Raw genomic sequence first — 16,276 nt, 5'->3', positions numbered from 1 at the left:
AATCTGCAGTACAGATCAATATAGCTGTAATAACTCTTTTAGCCCAAACATGTGGGTGTCTGTAAAAGCAATGGATAATTTAAACAATATCCCAAAATGTGCTTATCATTGGTATACCATTTCCCTGTTCACCAAAGGTCATACAAATATTTGTATATAAATTAGTAAAATAAGTCTGAGATTTGAATAATTGATCTCTTTACCATCGCCCGAGGAGACAACGTCAAATCTCCACATTGGGGTCTGTAAATCCTTTCTTTCCCTCATTTACAAGGACAGGTTTTTCTGTCCTAGTGTGCCAAACGAGAATCTGTAGAGAAATATCAGAGAGAAGAATCAGCATCAGGCAGCACTCTCAGGATCGAACACACACCCATCTACTCCTTCTCTCTCCTTTCCTCTCTGCATGGGCGGTGGTGATGTTCTTCTGAGCATCTACTCCTAGATATAGCAACAAGAACAGTACAGATGGTACAATAGGAAAACTATCTATAAGATTGTACTCCTGTGTGTCAGCTCGACCTTGCTCAACATTTTATGATAGTGAATAGAGAGTGCTCCTGTAGTGGAAAAATAAAAACTTGCTCTTTTTTTGCTCTTTGTAAGTGATGCAACTTGGTTATTTTGGGTGCGTCACGTACCGGTAACTATAGCCCCAATCAAGCCTTTGGAGTGGGATGATTTGGCTCTGGAGACCGGACTCACATCCAGGAGAGTGATGGTGGAAATGAATCGACGTATAGAGCTCATTTTCTTCCCCTCAGTCTCTGAGCAGCCCTACCTTTCATCTCCTTCACCTCAGTAATGAATTATGCATGGGGTGTGTTTGAGCTCCCTCCACCAGGAGCCAACTCCCACTTTACCCAGGTGTAGATGAGGTTAATAGTCACACTTGCGTCTGAAGAGGTAGATTATAAGGAGGAGAGTTGCCGGAGCACGACTCATCCCTCGCCCTGTGCTCATCTGGGCTGAATGCATGCTAGGATGCCCCCCCCCCCCAGCTCTTTTCATCTACTCCCCTCCAGGAGTCCTGAATATAATCAGGCTGAATATCCCATTATGTGAGTGTGAGTGGTGGTGGGCTAAGGCCCCTGGGTGACTCCTCTGCCCAGGGAGAGGCTTAGCAGCTGGGGCTAGGGCCAGGGCCAGGCAGGGAACAGCGAGGCCGGAGATGAAATGGGCATGAAACACCACACAGTGGCCTGAAGCCGTTTACAATCACACCCACTATGTGAGGGGAGCCTGCCAGTTACCTAATGGATCCACTGACATTTTTAGCACCTGGTTATATATGAAGTTGTTTTGGAGAGAGTGAACTTGCCACTGCCTCTGCACTAAGGTTGGATCCACCAGAGGATCATCAGAGTATGTATTTCACATTTGCCTGACATTATATAAAATACCACCAGGTAAAATTATTATATTCTGGTGTAAAATGACAGAGTATAACATGCAAAAATAAAGCATTTATTTTGCTCTATCTACCTTAGTGCAATTAGATGCTTTGGGCTCCAGGTCGTTGAGTGTGACCAGCTCCCGGAGAAGGCTGCTCTCCTGGTAGCCTCCCTTCACTCCTCGCAGCTTGAAGTAGGCCTGGGGCTTGAAGAGGATGAGCCGCAGGTTGATGGCAAAGCCCGCCATGTCGATGGCAAAGGGCCGGTGAGGGTCAAATACAGTCTTCCAGCCGTACACCTTGCCTGCTGCGTTGACCTTGGGAGACTCGTAGCGCAGACCACCAACAAAGGCCACAGGCCATACAGACACCTTCCTTGTTGACCTCATCTGGATAGAGAAGAAGAGAGGACAGAGAGAGTTAAGCATCTTTGCACTGTTTGTATTTTTAATGAACAGGATCAGTGTATCAGTGTCTATATGAGATGTGCCAACAAGGCAATATAGATTAATTACAGGATACAATAGTTTTAATTCCAAACAATGATACAAATCGAGCCAGTTAATCTGAAAGCTATGGTGTGTATGTTACATGTATCACAGAAGCCTTGCATGGCCACTGTGATGGATCCAGCCTAAGAAGAGTAAACGTGGACAGAGCTAAGTGGGTTTGAGGACCAGGACCATTATAGAGAGTGGATTGGGAGAAGAAGAGCAGGTTGGTTGAAAGGTGCCGAGCCTCTTCCATTCCTCAGAGGCTCAGGTTTGTCCTTTAATCTTCCAGTATCAAACAATCTCCTGGCTGCCCGCTCTTTGTCGACTGTATTTCTGCACCACTAGCAGCGAAAGAGAGCCGCCCAAATCATGAAAGGAAGTGTTCTAATGAGGAGGGCTGAACTGTTGAGTAATTTATCCACACTCAATGCAGTAGCAATAATAAAGGTGCTGGTGTTGTGGAAGTGCTTTTTAAATGAGGTGTTTAGCAGGGAGAGGGGATGTGTGTGTGTGCTGGGTGGGAAAACACTCTGGAAACGGGGCTCGCGCTGTGTCCCAGTATTCTAGCCGTATCTGATGATAACCCACCAGCCCAGGGGATCAGAGAGGAGATGTGTGCGTGAGAACAGGATGGAGGAGGCCCGGGTTTATGAGTGCAGTTTGGAAACACATCTGGGCCACCGAGACCAGGACTTTGCCAGGCTAGTCACCCAAATAACACTTTGTATGTGTTACAGGAATTCAATTCCTCTATGTTTTAATACCCAATTAAAATTAAACACTCTGTCAATTCATAAGAATTTGTAAGAATCTTATTTGTATAAAATGGACAGAGATCAGTCTTTAAAATCAACCAGCTGCGTTTATTCTCGAGAGTACTGCCCATGATACATTTTACCACAGGTTATAAACTGAAAATTACGTCAGCGTTTTCTAACTATTCCGTCTCTTCTTGACACTGGTACAAAGGCTGTATAGTTCTCAAGCCTTCCCACATCGCCTAATTTAGATAATTTATGACCGAGCCAAGGCCAGCCTGTGTAGATAAGCCTTCTAGCCAGTCTGGCTATAAGTACATTCATTTCTTCCAAGGAACAGACAGTCATTGTTCTAATTCTTGATTATATTTACACACATTATATTCAGTACTAGGATTATAAAGAAAATTCATACATATACAGTAATATAATAATATTCTGATTAGTCAGTCCTGATTGAAATGTATACATAATTAGTCATTATTGATAAAAATTCCCTTAACAGTATGATAGGGTGTTAGGGATGACATCACCCTCTCCCAAGGGTCATGTGATTTTTCTACATAAGACAACTGACCTTTATCACAAGTTTAGATCATGCATCTTTCCTACGAGTGAAATAGCTGTTTTCCTCAATGGGTAGGTTCTGGAATGGAACTGGCTCAAGCATCGTGAAGGGGGTTGCCCCTCTCCCTCCATGCTACAATGTGAAAATGAATGTTTCCAAAGCTGCCACTGATGGGAATCATTGCTAAAACAGTACCCCGTCTCTCCTCTTTTTAGAGCTGAGCAAGTGAAAATGCCATAAAGTGCTGCCCAATTTTCATGGACTTGAAGTGTTCTTTAACTCTCTCTCTCTCTCTCTCTCTCTCTCTCTCTCTCTCTCTCTCTCTCTCTCTCTCTCTCTCTCTCTCTCTCTCTCTCTCTCTCTCTCTCTCTCTCTCTCTCTCTCTCTCTGTGTGTGTGTAAGCTATGTTTCCTTTACTTGGGGAGGCCCACAGAGACAGCCTGCCTATGTTTTGAAGTCGGAGCACAACAAAGGGAACTAATCCCAAACTCTCCAGGTGTATTAATCCATCTGAAGCGGAGGAGATGGGGATCTGAACTGGTTCACAGAGGCTCTAAAGTGAGTTGTCATCAGAACAGGCTGATACTGCTATAGGTTGATTATCTGTCTTTAATAGATGGAATTGGTGGCTTAGTCCATAGAGAACACAGTAGAAAATGGTTAGTTCAACTCCTAAACTGTGGCCCATTTTCATCAGTACACCACATGATTTTAATTTTTTTAAATTTTACCTTTATTTAACCAGGCAAGTCAGTTAAGAAAATATTCTTATTTTCAATGACGGCCTGGGAACAGTGCTGCCTGTTCAGGGGCACAGAACTGCCTGTTCAGGGGCAGAAAGACAGATTTGTACCTTGTCAGCTCAGGGGTTTGAACTCGCAACCTTCCGGCTAACCACTAGGCTACGCTGCCGCCCCAGCGGCAATATCATTATATATACCTTTTATATCCAATACTTATTTTATCATTTAAAAAAGCATTCAATTTAGGTGATATTGTATTCTCAGTGATCTGGTTCACAATGTTGAATGTGGATGCTGAAGGAGAATAGAGAAGGATAGATATGATAAAAATAGAGAAGCAGACACTGCCTGTAAATACTCCTTGTGGCTTTGGAAAGGCAACAAAAGCATTTTTTTATGAAAGCTTAATAATTAATGCACCCCTTTACAGTGATGAAGTTTAACTATGGCAGATGCATATTTCATGAGCTACTCTACATGACCAAAAGTATGTGGACACCTGCTCATCGAACATCTCATTCCAAAATCATGGTCCCCCCTTTAACTTGGTCCCCCCTTTACTGATATTACAGCCTCCACTCTTCTGGGAAGGCTTTCCAATAGATGTTAGAACATTGCTGTGAGGACTTCCATTCAGCCACAAGAGCATTAGTGAGTGGGCACTGATGTTGGGGATTAGGCCTGGCTCGCTGTCTGCGTTCCAATTCATCACAAAGGTGTTCGATGGGGTTGAGGTCAGGGCTCTGTGAAAAACAGCCCCAGACCATTATTCCTCTTTAAACTTTACCGTTGGCACTATGCATTGGGGGAGGTAGCGTTCTCCTGGCACCCACTAAACCCAGATTTGTCTGTCGAACTGCCAGATGGTGGATCATGATTCATCACTCCAGAGAACGCGTTTCCACTGCTCCAGAGTCCAATGGTGGCGAGCTTTACACCACTCCAGCCGGTGTACTTGACATCGCACATAGTAATCTTAGGCTTGTGCGCGGCTGCTCGGCCATGGAAACTAATTCCATGAAGCTCCAGACGAACAGTTATTGTGCTGAAGTTGCTTCTAGAGGCAGTTTGGAACTTGGTAGTGAGTGTTGCAACCGAGGACAGACGATTTTTACGCTCTACATGTTTCAGCACTCGGTGGCTTGTGTGGCCTACCACTTCGTGGCTGAGCAGTTGTTGTTGCTAGACATTTCCACTTCACAATAACAGCAATTACAGTTGATCGGGCAGCTCTAGCAGGGCAGAAATTTGACAAGCTGACTTGATGGAAAGGTGGCATCCCATGACGGTGCCACGTTGAATGCCACTGAGCTCTTCAGTAAGGGCATTCCACTCCCAATGTTTGTCTATGGAGATTGCATGACGGTGTGCTCACCTGTCAGCAACGGGTGTGGATGAAATAGCCTAATCCACTCATTTGAAGGGGTGTCCACATACTTTTGTGAAACTATAACTTATTTTACTTTTAACAATTCACAGCAGAGTCTCTACTAGAGGTCGACCGATTAATCGGAATGGCCGATTAATTAGGGCCGATTTCAAGTTTTCCTAACAATTGGAAATCTGTATTTTTGGGCGCCGATTTGCCAATTTTTTTATTTAATCTTTATTTAACTAGGCAAGTCAGTTAAGAACACATTCTTATTTTCAATGACGGCCTAGGAACGGTGGGTTAACTGCCTCGTTCAAGGGCAGAAAGATAGATTTTCACCTTGTCAGCTCGGGGGATTCAATCTTGCAACCTTACAGTTAACTAGTCCAACGCAATAACGACCTGCCTCTCTCTCGTTGCACTCCACAAGGAGACTGCCTGTTACGCAAATGCAGTAAGCCAAGGTAAGTTGCTAGCTAGCATTAAACTTATCTTATAAAAAACAATCAATCATAATCACTAGTTAACTACACATGGTTGATGATATTACTAGATATTAGCGTGTCCTGTGTTGCATATAACTGACTGAGCATACAAGTATCTAAGTATCTGACTGAGCGGTGGTAGGCAGAAGCAGGCGCGTAAACATTCATTCAAACAGCACTTTCGTGCATTTTGCCAGCAGCTCTTAGTTGTGTGTCAAGCATTGCGCTGTTTATGACTTCAAACCTATCAACTCCCGAGATGAGGCTGGTGTAACCGAAGTGAAATGGCTGGCTAGTTAGCTCGCACTAATAGCATTTCAAACTTCACTCGCCCTGATCCTTGGGGTGGTTGTTTTCCTTGCTCTGCATGGGTAAGGCTGCTTCGATGTTGTGGCTGTTGTCGTTGTGTTGCTGGTTCGAGCCCAGGGAGGAGCGAGGAGAGGGACTGAAGCTATAGTGTCACACTGGCAATACTAAAGTGCCTATAAGAACATCCAATAGTCAAAGGTTAATGAAATACAAATGGTATAGAGGGAAATAGTCCTATAATAACTACAACCTAAAACTGCTTACCTGGGAATATTGAAGACTCATGTTAAAAGGAACCACCAGCTTTCATATGTTCTCATGTTCTGAGCAAGGAACTTAAACGTTAGCTTTCTTACATAGCACATATTGCACTTTTACTTTCTTCTCCAACACTTTGTTTTTGCATTATTTAAACCAAATTGAACATGTTTCATTATCTACTTGATTTTATTGATGTATTATATTAAGTTAAAATAAGTGTTAATTCAGTATTGTTGTAATTGTCATTATTTCAAATACTTTTATTTTTAATTTTTAAATCTGCCGATTAATCGCTATCGGCTTTTTTGGTCCTCCAATAATCGGTATTGGTATCGGAGTTGAAAAATCATAATTGGTCGACCTCTAGTCTCTACCCATGTCTCTCGACATGGAATGTTTCCTATGGTTTGGTCTGGACTTATAACGGAGGGTAGAGAAGCACAATTTTGCTTCTGCTCTGGGTGAGAGAATCTGCTTAATATGATGTAATGGAGCAACAACAGAAGGTTAGGTTGGCCATTACAGTTCCTTGCTGTATGTATTTGATTCAGCCGTTGTTTTTGTAACCTGTCGTATTATCACATTACTGACAACTCTGGGCAAGAGTTCATGATATTACACTCTTAGAAAAAAGGTTTCCAAAAGGGTTCTTCAGCTGTCAGCATAAGATAACCCTTTTTGGTTCAACGTAGAACACTTTTTGGTTCCAGACAGAACTCTTTTGGGTTCCATGGAAAACCCTCAGAACCCTTTTGGGTTACAATCTGGACTCAAAAGGGTTCTTTCTGGAACCAAAAATGGTTCTTCAAAGGGTTCTCCTATGGGGACAGCAGAAGAACCCTTTTAGGTTCTGGATAGCATCTATTTTACATGAGTGTATGAATGATTTAATTTGTACCAGTTTTCATATTTCAAATGTCAGGTCAAGCTGAACAAGCTGGCATCTTTCCATTCAGGTTAATTCAAGTCCACATCACAACAACATGGCATATCCAACTGCAATCTCTTAGATCGATGTCTACTTTCAACCTCTTCACATGTAGCTGTTATAGCCATCCCCTCCATGACTTACACCTGTTAGCAGGTCGATGAGAATGGTCTGATATTTACTGCTCTGTCAGTTGGGTTGGAGTGGTTTCTCACTGACTCTCTATCGGTCAGCCCAGAGGCAGCTAGCTCAAGCTCAGCCCTATAGGTTGTTACTCCCCCCTATAAAGAATGCTGGTGCTGGGTGTAAGTGATGGAAGGATTATAGAGAGAGGGAGAGCACTCTGCCTGATTTCCAGGGAAAGGTAATAACCGACCCATCGATATGGATCGCACCATTTACAACTTGCCCCCTTCACACTAACAAGACCTGAGGCTAATGCCTCAGGGCCTAACAGCATCCATTCAAGCCAATCTGTCTTGAGTCAAAATGGATGGCCTGAGGCACTGACTACTCAGTTCAAACTTATCCTCAGACCACTGTTGTTGGCAGTGGGAATCAAAATATTTCAGGTAATAACGACAATATATTACTACTGTACTAGGAGTAGGAGTAGCTGTTGAAATAAATCAAATAACAAAAATACGTACATTATGTGCCGTAAACACCCCACTAACATTATATTCAGTGACACAAAAGTGAATCTAGTGGACCGTATGTGTCCATGAGATGCCAGCGAGCCCCAGGCCTGTACTGACCTCCTCAAACAGCTCCAGGCTATAGGTGTTGTCGTCATCAGCGAAGTAGACAATGCCTGCCTGGCTGCTGTTGGAGTTGAAGGTCTCTCTGAGCCAGCGCAGTGCCAGGTTCCTCTGCATGGTGCCCCGGGGTATCCTGGGATCCCGCGTGTCTGCACGCAGCTTATAGTTCCTGGGAGTCTCCACGTTCAGGTGGGTGTAGTTGAGACCCGTTTCCCGGAGCATGCGTGTAACGAGCGGGGTCCTCCTCTGAGAGTCTTCCACCAGGATCCAGTGCAGGTTGGCCACGTGGAGGAAGGTGTTGGCCAGCCGCGTCAGCTCTGCCTTCTGGACCGGGCGGCTGTAGGTGGGGGTGATTATGTGGATGGTGGGCAACCCATCGGACCATGGCGGTGGCCGCGTGTACACATACTCCGTCCTCACCACCTCCACTATGTCCTTATCAGAGGAGCAGTACTCCTTAGAGTCGCTGGACTGGCCCGCCTCCCTCCGCCCTCTGTCGGCTCCGTCATCTGCAGGGGAACAGGAAGACATGTAAGGCATTAGCACGCCCCGGGAGCGGGGTCGCCCGCTGTATAATCTCAGGTGACACAATGCAAGAGGCAAGTACCTGCGAGTCGGTGTCGATGGACTGCAAGCCTCTCTGGTATGATAAAGATCTCTTTTACTAGGTGGTGACAGGCTGCAAAAAGCAAAAGCAGGCAGCGTGAGGTGAGGGGACATCATGGCTACAGTTTGGTTAGGGCAGCGGTTCCCCTGGCTGCCCCTACTCATTCAGCTGGAACAGCCGTGGCAGGGACAGGGTCTATTCCAGTAGTGGAGCTATGATTATGTGGCCCCCATAGCCCTCTATGATGGATAGAATATCATTATTGGATCATTAACATAGTTAATTTCTCCCCACATTGTTCCATAGCTAATGGCAATCTTTATCGGTGCTCAGTTAGAGCGGAGGATCCTCTTTCAGACATAAAAATTGTATTTCTGCGTCACACAGTAGATTAACACAATCTTCTGATGGCCAGATGTTCTGCGGTGGCTGACAGAAAGCAATCTGGCAACCCCCTGCTCCTTTTAAGACCAAACAAGGAGAAGGCTCCAGATGATTTGTGGAAACCTGCCTATATTACCTTGATGGCAAATGGAAAGAGACAAAGAACGCTATTGATTTACTATCACCTTAAAAGCCCAGTGCTGTCAAAAATAAAATGATTCTGCGTTTTATATATATATATATTGCCACACTGAGGTTGGTATAATACTGTGACATTGTGAAATGCTGTTTTAGTGTAAGAGCTGTTTGAAAATACCAGAAATGTTGGCCTACCTGGCTACATCACCGGGCGGTATACGTTAATAGACCAATAACAAAGAGTTTCAAACCTCTCTGCCAAAATGGCTAGCTTCAGGTTACATATCCCTCCCATTAGGTTCATCCAATTAGGCTCCTCACTCAGAACACTCCCAGACAGTTCTAGCAAAATCCTTGCTTGAGATATTGCTATTTTTGTTTCTTTTTGACAATTTTACTTTGAAAAAATAATAGTAAGGTACCTCATTGTTACACAGAAAGGATTTGATATTGAGATAAAAACAGCTGCATTTGACCTTTTGAATATGGTTCTGTTCACCAGACAGAGTACTGTACTCACACTGTTGGTTTATTATTTAACTTAGGGCCACATTTATGGGGGGGGGTCATAATGTGAGAGTGTGGTAACATCTCAGGCTTGTGTACAGTATGTGGAAGCCGCACAAACACATTGATTGACTCAGGAGATTCAATAAAGCCTTCCTGGGAGCTATTAGGGAACAGTGATTATTATTTCAAATGCTGATTAAAGGGCATTAGAAATTAATTTAGTCTCCTTTTGATATGAAAAGTCTGCAACAGTTTAACTGCTAAATAGATTAGCTGAATGACTGCTGAAGACCATAGCACCAAGCACAAGCTGCAGATGGGACTGTGTGAATCAAAGGGCACTTAACTGACAAATGACCTATGTTACAGTCTGATAATGCACACACCACCACATAGGGATCTGTAACAGACCCTGTGGAAGGCATGTATTGTACTGTATGTACTGTACATTATATTCTGTAACTGAGCATGTGACCTGATTGGATTGGATGAGTATTGAATATTTCTACACCATTCAACAGAGGACCTATGAGAAAGTGGAGGATGTACCCTTGCGGATGGCGAGCAGCGGAGCGATTGCGCTTTGGTGCCAAACGGTGATGAGCAGAGTCCACGGTAACACTATCAACACGATGGCAAGAATGTCTCTTCTCTTCGGCATCTCCAGGATTGGTTTTATGTCTCGTCATTACCTGCCAGGAGAGAGGAGGAGCGACAAACATGTCAGCAACAAAGGCCTCTAGTTAAATTATCCACTCTGAATTTTATTTCAAAATGACAAGATGTGGTGGGTTGGCTGAGAGAGCCACTGACTTTTTCTACCCTGAGGAAGCTGACAGTCTTTTAGCACAGCGATATAATACCTCGTCAATTCTGTTTATCTTCGCGGCGTATAAATACTCCATTTATATACATGCTGTCAGGCAGAAGGCTTCATTTCCAAAGTGTGAATGCATCTGACACATAAACATAAGCCCCATAAAAGCCTTCCACGGATAAAGAAATGGGTCAAGAAGAGTTTTAAGCAGTTTTTTACTGCGTCAAGTGGAGAGCAGGCAATGGGAAGTCCTCAGAGGAAATTGCCATTGTTGTGCTGCCTGAGTATCTACAACTTTATACAGACAGACACTATGTGGAACAAATCATTTTGCCCCTTTTCAATATGCACATTTCATTGCTTTGGAATATCAGTGATTAGACTTATGGATCAATGTGTTTGTGCTGTGGAAGGCATACGTGCTGTGAGACTACTATGGTATCATGCACTCATTAAAGCCTATCATAAGCGGACCTATGGCCATATTACAATGGCTGAATGTAGTGTGCTAAACATGTTGATGAGTATGGTAAATGACTATGATTCCTCACCCACGGTTAGAACTGGATCACGGCACCATCAATGGTGCAGCTGCAGGAGCCAGGCCCACACAGCGCAGCAGCAGCACGTCTAGCTGAGTGGTGTGATCGTCCACGACATCTCAACCAGCCATGCCTCCTCCTGACACACCCAGGAAACACCACCCGGAGAGCTGGATGGAAAACAACCGGTCAGGGCTTAGTCACCGCATTATGTCATCAGTCACATTATAGGAAGACATGACATCAGTCACATTAGGATGCCATTCAGACCAAACCCTTCCAGAAACACAGCCCCATGTTTACCAGCACTCCAAAGATGACAACATCAACTCAGTGAGCTTCATTCTTGTGTCAACTCTAGGAGTCAATAACTGTACTCGAGTATCGGAAAAGGTTGCCTAGCAATCTACCTCAACTGCATGTGCATCCACAATGTAATGTCCCTGTCTCAACCATCACAGAACTACCATTCAAGAGCAGGAGCGTCAGAGGACTACAGTACAGAACTCCAATTAGGGCTAACGTCATTCATCACTGGGCAAAAACTGCTTGAATCATCATCGTTTCCACGTCAGGGCTTCACTGTCAAAAACACCTGTCAAAACACCAGGAAATCAACTCCATGTGATTTACATTTTGGAAATCTGTTTCCAAGTATTCCCACGCATAATAGAGAGATATGTGATCGTATACAAATATAAGCAAGGTTTGAAAGAATTATGTTTTAGTAAAATATTATATCTGCTTGGGCTTCTTTGCTTGGGCTTCTTTATTTGTGTGATCATGTCACTGACCCCCAACCATCCACTCAAGAAAATAATCGGCCAGTGGCTGAATCTAGTTGTGGATCCCTGATCTACGTGATGATGTTGAATCAATGTGGGAAACTTATGGGATTTGCAAAAAGCTATCAACGTCAAGGCAGTTCTATTTTTGTTCAACTAACTTTGAAACTAAATCCAATGGCAGGTAACAATTTCTGTTGATTTCGAAGTGAATTCGGGTTAGTTGACAACTCAACCAAATGTGAATCGAAACTAGATGTTGAACTGACGTCTGTGCCCAGTGGGTCCTGTTTACAGAAGGAATCTGTGACAGTGACAGGTTGTTTTAATTTCTCCCTAAGATATGGATACTGGGAGAAGAGCATACAGCCACTTCTCTTGCCAAGATTCTGGTGCTGTGGATGGAGAATGGTGATGTTATGAAACCATTAGCATCCTATCTCGTCCAAAAGCATGGGAATGAATGAATGCCACGGTGAGCCAGAATGTCTGTGTATGCTGCAGCTCAGATATTGGTCGGCTGCAGATTGACTGGGTGTATAATTTTAGACACTTTGTGATGGAAGATCAAATGAACTGCAAAGATGTTTCTTTTATATCCGTCAGAGCAAACAACAGGGGCCCATTTTTTTTTTATAGAGGCATGGTATAAATGCAAATTGCCTCTGACCTGGTAATTCGTTTGGGAGTGTATTTGCTTGAAATATACAAGATTTCTAAACAATCTCTCCTCACAACGACCAAGCTCGTCCAATTTACAGAATGTTTTCTGAGAATTCCGACCAAGCAGATGAAAGCATGGCAATCAGGAACACTATTTTGAATGGACTCACTGTAAGTGGAACAGATGGAGAATACTTCACTGTATTGACAAAAATATCTGTGCTTTCCTCTGTCATCGCTGCATCCATGCTCACACAGTGATGCACAGGTTACATGTTTCTCAATGGGAGTGCTGCAAGAGAACGTTCCCTTTCCTCAGCTCAACACATTGTGATGGATCAGAATAAGACAAACAACCTGGACATTGTACAGCACAACAAACTGTCAACAGTTCAGCCTGCCTTTCCTTTATCAAAGAGAACTAGATAACAGATGCATCCGGACAGCCTTCAGCTTCTCTCCTAAGTGTTATGTTATACATCTTGATTGAAAAGGATGAACATGCTATGGTCTTAATCATCAAGAAATCATTAGAAAAACAAAGTCAAAATATTCCCAAATTCACATCTGCTGACATGAGAAAGCTGAAGACGCTGAAGTCTAATCTCTGCATGTCTCTCAATGCCCAATGTCTGAGCTCAATACCAGGTAGACTACGGTAGTAGTCCCAGCTCAATACCAGGTAGACTAGTTAGTAGTCCCAGCTCAATACCAGGTAGACTACGGTAGTAGTCCCAGCTCAATACCAGGTAGACTAGGTAGTAGTCCCAGATCAATACCAGGTAGACTACGGTAGTAGTCCCAGCTCAATACCAGGTAGACTAGTTAGTAGTCCCAGCTCAATACCAGGTAGACTACGGTAATAGTCCCAGCTCAATACCAGGTAGAGTAGTTAGTAGTCTCAGTTTAATACCAGGCAGATTAGATTGTAGAACTGAGTAGAATGTGCTGGTGTTTTTCTCTCCCCCCACTATGGTGAACAGTAGAAATGGCACTGCTTAACAAATGTGAAAATTAAGCAATACAAATGTGTGTTTGATCTGGAGACTGCTAAAATCAATGTCTGACAGTGCGCTCGACAGCGTTTCACATCAACAACTTCTAACCAGGCGTGAAGGGAGGAATGGAGGGAGTACCTGCTGCTGGTTAAGTAGCTACATGTTAGTAATGCACAGTACTATAGAGAGCAGCTGCACTGATTGGGAGGTACTGAACTACATAGCCTTTGACCCCACCCCTGATGACTGCAACAACAGGAAATGGGAGAGGAGCACACTACAAAACACATATTTCCATATTTTGTACCTACAGGGGGTGAGAATAAGGGATGTGAGGTGCAAATGTACCATTTGAGGGTAGTAAAATTCCAATTTATGATAGGATACAGCAATTCACATTGAAGTTACATAATTTAAACTCTACACAAGTCTGACACATCGTTATCTTCTCTCATCCTTTTTCCACGTCTCCGGTCTATATGAGAATGTATAGTAGGTCACAATATACCACAAGGCTGTTATTATTATACATCAGGCTGTTAAACAGTCACCACTAGCCGGCCTCCACCCATTACCCTGCCCTGAAACTCAGACATGGTCCCTAGCCGACTACCACCCAGTACTCTACCCTGCACCTTAGAGACTGCTGCCCTACATAAAGTCATTGAACACGAGTCAATTTAATCATGTTTACATACTGTTTTACCCACTTTATATGTATATGCTGTATTCTAGTCAAGGCTCATCCTATACAACTACTGCTGTACTCCTTTTCTATTCACATACTGTCTCTACATATCATTCACGTACATGTATATTATTTATATTCCAAATTTAGGTCCGGAAGAAAATTTCCTGCAATTCTATCAATTTTGCTCTGGGGTTTTGTACTGTGTATTTTTATACTGTATTCTCAACATACACTACCGGTCAAAAGTTTTAGAACACCTATTCATTCAAGGGTTTTTCTTTATTTTGAATATTTTCTACATTGTAGAATAATAGTGAAGACATCAAAACTATGAAATAACACATATGGAATCATGTAGTAACCAAAAAAGTGTTAAACAAATTAAAATACATTTTATATTTGAGATTATTCAAATAGTCACCCTTTGCCTTGATGACAGCTTTGCACAGTATTGGCATTCTCTCAACCTGCTTCACCTGGAATGCTTTTACAACAGTCTTGAATGAGTTCCCACATATGCTGAGCACTTGTTGGCTGCTTTTCCTTCACGCTGCGGTCCGACTCATCCCAAACCATCTCAGTTTGGTTGCGGTCGGGGGATTGTGGAGGCTAGGTCATCTGAAGCAGCACTCTATCGATCTCCTTCTTGGTAAAATAGCCCTTACACAGCCTGGGTGTGTATTGGGTCATTGTCCTGTTGAAAAACAATGATAGCCCCACTAAGCCCAAACCAGATGGAATGGCATATCGCTGCAGAATGCTGTGGTAGCCATGCTGGTTAACTGTGCCTTGAATTCTAAATAAATCACAGACAGTGTCACTCACCATAACACCTCCTCGTCCATGCTTTACGGTGGGAAATACACCTTCGGAGATCATCCATTCACCGACATTGTGTCTCACAAAGACACAGCGGATGGAACCAAAAATCGTCAATTTGGACTCCAGACCAAAAGACAAATTTCCACAAGTCTAATGTCCATCCCTCGTGTTTCTTGGCCGAAGCAAGTCTCTTCTTATTATTGGTGTTCTTTGGTATTGGTTTCTTAGCAGCAATTCGACCATGACCATGATTCACACAGTCTCCTCTGAACAGTTGATGTTGAGATGTATTCTCTTACTTGAACTCTGTGAAACATTTATTTGGGCTGCAATTTCTGAGGCTGGTAACTCTAATGAACTTATCCTCTGCTGCAGAGGTAACTCTAGGTCTTCCATTCCTGTGGCGGTCTTCATGAGAGACATTTTCATCGTAGCGTTTGATGGTTTTTGCAACTGCACTTGAAGAAATTTTCAAAGTTCTTGAAATGTTCCGTATTGACTGACCTTCATGTCTTAAAGTAATGATGGGCTGTCGTTTCTATTTGTTTATATGAGCTGTTCTTGCCATAATATGGACTTGGTGTTTTACCAAATAGGGCTATCTTCTGTATCACCCCCCCCACACACACACACCTTGTCACAACACAATGCATTAAGAAGGGAAGAAATTCCACAAATTAACTTAACAACAAGGCACACCTGTTCATTGAAATGCATTCTAGGTGATGCATTCTAGGTGATGCATTCTAGGTGATGAAGCTGGTTGAGAGAATTCCAAGACAATGACCCAATACACACCCAGGCTGTGTAAGGGCTATTTTACCAAGAAGGAGATCGATAGAGTGCTGCTTCAGATGACCTAGCCTCCACAATCCCCCGACCGCAACCAAACTGAGATGGTTTGGGATGAGTCGGACCGCAGCGTGAAGGAAAAGCAGCCAACAAGTGCTCAGCATGTGTGGGAACTCATTCAAGACTGTTGTAAAAGCATTCCAGGTGAAGCAGGTTGAGAGAATGCCAATACTGTGCAAAGCTGTCATCAATGCAAAGGGTGGCTATTTGAATAATATAAAATATATTTTGATCTGTTTAACACTTTTTTGGTTACTACAAGATTCCACATGTGTTATTTCATAGTTTTGATGTCTTCACTATTATTCTACAATGTAGAAAATAGTAAAAAATAAAGAAAAACTCTTGAACGAGTAGGTGTTCTAAAACTTTTGACCAGTAGTGTAGCCCATTCT

The 16,276-nt window shown here is 43.2% G+C and overlaps 1 protein-coding gene across 2 annotated transcripts in view; it reads right to left on the bottom strand.

Moving 5' to 3' along the window:
* LOC123992646 (galactosylgalactosylxylosylprotein 3-beta-glucuronosyltransferase 1-like) overlaps positions 1 to 16,276 on the bottom strand; it is a 114,129-nt gene that overhangs the window by 3,504 nt on the left and 94,349 nt on the right. The window contains exons 3-8 of one of the 2 annotated variants that reach the window (XM_046293972.1): positions 11,080 to 11,240; positions 10,261 to 10,403; positions 8,680 to 8,751; positions 8,070 to 8,581; positions 1,486 to 1,782; positions 204 to 310 (exon numbers count right to left, since the gene is read on the bottom strand). In XM_046293972.1, coding sequence (XP_046149928.1) covers positions 224 to 310; positions 1,486 to 1,782; positions 8,070 to 8,581; positions 8,680 to 8,751; positions 10,261 to 10,372 — 1,080 coding nt within the window. In that variant the 5' untranslated portion in view covers positions 10,373 to 10,403; positions 11,080 to 11,240 and the 3' untranslated portion in view covers positions 204 to 223. The remainder of the gene's footprint in view (positions 1 to 203; positions 311 to 1,485; positions 1,783 to 8,069; positions 8,582 to 8,679; positions 8,752 to 10,260; positions 10,404 to 11,079; positions 11,241 to 16,276) is intronic. The other variant, XM_046293973.1, reaches the window with a different exon arrangement.

This window comes from Oncorhynchus gorbuscha, linkage group LG13, assembly GCF_021184085.1.
Source record: "Oncorhynchus gorbuscha isolate QuinsamMale2020 ecotype Even-year linkage group LG13, OgorEven_v1.0, whole genome shotgun sequence".
Classification (NCBI taxonomy): domain Eukaryota; kingdom Metazoa; phylum Chordata; class Actinopteri; order Salmoniformes; family Salmonidae; genus Oncorhynchus; species Oncorhynchus gorbuscha.
The sequence above is the reverse complement of the archived record's forward strand: the minus strand, read 5'-3'. Positions and strand labels throughout refer to the sequence as shown.